Here is a 1,836-nt window from a genome sequence, read left to right as displayed (position 1 = left end):
TTTATGGGGGTGTGCTGCAACCCAGGCTTGTGTACGAAAATATTTCAGCACCCAGGCGGACATACTCGAAAAAAACAACAACCACAAAGAACCGTATCTTCGCACCTTGGAATCGAACTCACGTTCTCAAGGACTACGAGCAGGGCAAAGAGCACAGACGTCGATGGACAGGTACTATAGAAGAGTCCGACTCAAACTGAACCCGGTTGTAGGAGGTTGGTGTGTGGTCTGGTGCACTTTGACTTTGCTCCTTCTTTCCTTTCAAATATCTATAGTCCTTATCACTCCTCCTTTTCTTTGTTACTCTTGAGTCTTTATAAAGGGACACATCTAAACGTCGGCACCTATATATGACTTATTTGTGTTGTGAGGGCCGTGAAACTCTTACTTTTAAAAAACCAAAACGAACACGGTTTATGTGAAAACAGCGGTAAACCAAATGAAAGTAAAATCCCCGATTTTTTATTTCCATGTCTCCGTGGTTTTATGGGAAAAAAAATGAAATTATGCAAACTGAGCCCAAAAATGTGAAATTATGCGATTCTGTTAATTTTAACAAAGAATGATAAAGAAAAATAATCAGAAATTGTTAAAAAAAAATGGTCGAATTTTGCTAAATTATACAGGGTGCATAAAACTACGGGGAGAGATTTCCTTGACTTAAGTGATCTGATCTCTAAACCGAAGACCTAGCTGTATCGAAGAAATTCAGATTTCATTTTAATTTTAAGGGAACTCTTCTGTACCGTACTAAGGGGGGGAAAAAACCCAACCTAGGTCTATCCCTCATGTGAGGGAGGAAGGGAGTTGGCGAGTGGTCGGGAGAGCGGGTGGAAACCTATGAAGTCAGAGAAGTCAAGGGGGACTCGAAGCATAAGGAGATTAGCATACTTACATTAGTGGGACTGTTTGTCTTGATCTCACTGAGATTCTCAATATGATAATACAAATGTATATTATATGCAAACTGTATCAAAAGAAGACTTTATCCGATAACCGGTGCCTGAGGGAATAACAGCTAGGCGCTCTGTCGTCGCACGCAAAAGACTTGAGTTTGTTTCCCGAGACGGGAGAATTTGTATCGAGTACATGACATGTAGATTCTATCTCCATTTTCTGCTGATGTGTAGATCTAGTACACGTTATTCCTCTCACTCGGTTTGGTCCTGATAGGCAGTATCGAAGGGTAGGTGGTTGGCGGGTGCTCTGGTGTGGTTTGCTCCTTCTTTCCTATCAAAGATCTACCGTCCTTATCTCCCCTTCTTCTTTTTTATGTTAAATTTGTTACTCTCTTGTAACACCTCCAATCTTCAGGCGCTCACATGAACTTATGCAGTTGCGACCGGCGTAAAACCTCTGCTAAAAAAGGGGTATCGAAGTAGCCCGCCTCCTTAATGAAATAAATTGTGTCAGTGGGGGCCTGAAACATGTACATAATATATTATATCTACTACTAGGATTCTTCAACGGAGTAAATACACCCAAAAAAATATTGGCGTAAAAATTCTGTTCTGTCCTCGCGACAAGTTCGTTAAATCGTAGAAAATTCTACGACGAGACTTAGAGAGCAATATTGTTGCTCAGGGAGTCAAACGACCTTGACTTGCTCCTCAGCTTCCCTCTTTAAGTTTTTTTTTCCTACGTCGCCCCTTCCCCTTCCTTCACATGCATGCACTCTCTCCCTCTCTCTTTCTCTCTCTCTCTCTCTCTCTCTCTCTCTCTCTCTCTCTCTATCTATCTATCTATCTATCTATCTATCTATCTATCTATCTCACCTCTATCTTGTCCAAGTATATAGCCAGCAGGGTGTAGTTGAGCACCGACTGACCACCAAAC

The 1,836-nt window shown here is 41.6% G+C and overlaps 1 protein-coding gene across 1 annotated transcript in view; it reads right to left on the bottom strand.

Annotated features, from left to right (window-relative positions):
• Positions 1-1,836, bottom strand: part of LOC101852244 (ceramide phosphoethanolamine synthase) — a gene marked incomplete at its 5' end in the record, with an annotated part of 18,165 nt that overhangs the window by 6,292 nt on the left and 10,037 nt on the right. Inside the window, 1 exon segment of the mRNA XM_013082703.2 lies at positions 1,776-1,836. Coding sequence (XP_012938157.1) covers positions 1,776-1,836 — 61 coding nt within the window.

Source organism: Aplysia californica, unplaced genomic scaffold (genome assembly GCF_000002075.1).
Source record: "Aplysia californica isolate F4 #8 unplaced genomic scaffold, AplCal3.0 scaffold00189, whole genome shotgun sequence".
NCBI lineage: Eukaryota > Metazoa > Mollusca > Gastropoda > Aplysiida > Aplysiidae > Aplysia > Aplysia californica.
Note: the sequence above shows the minus strand (reverse complement) of the source record. Positions and strands in the feature narration are given on the sequence as shown.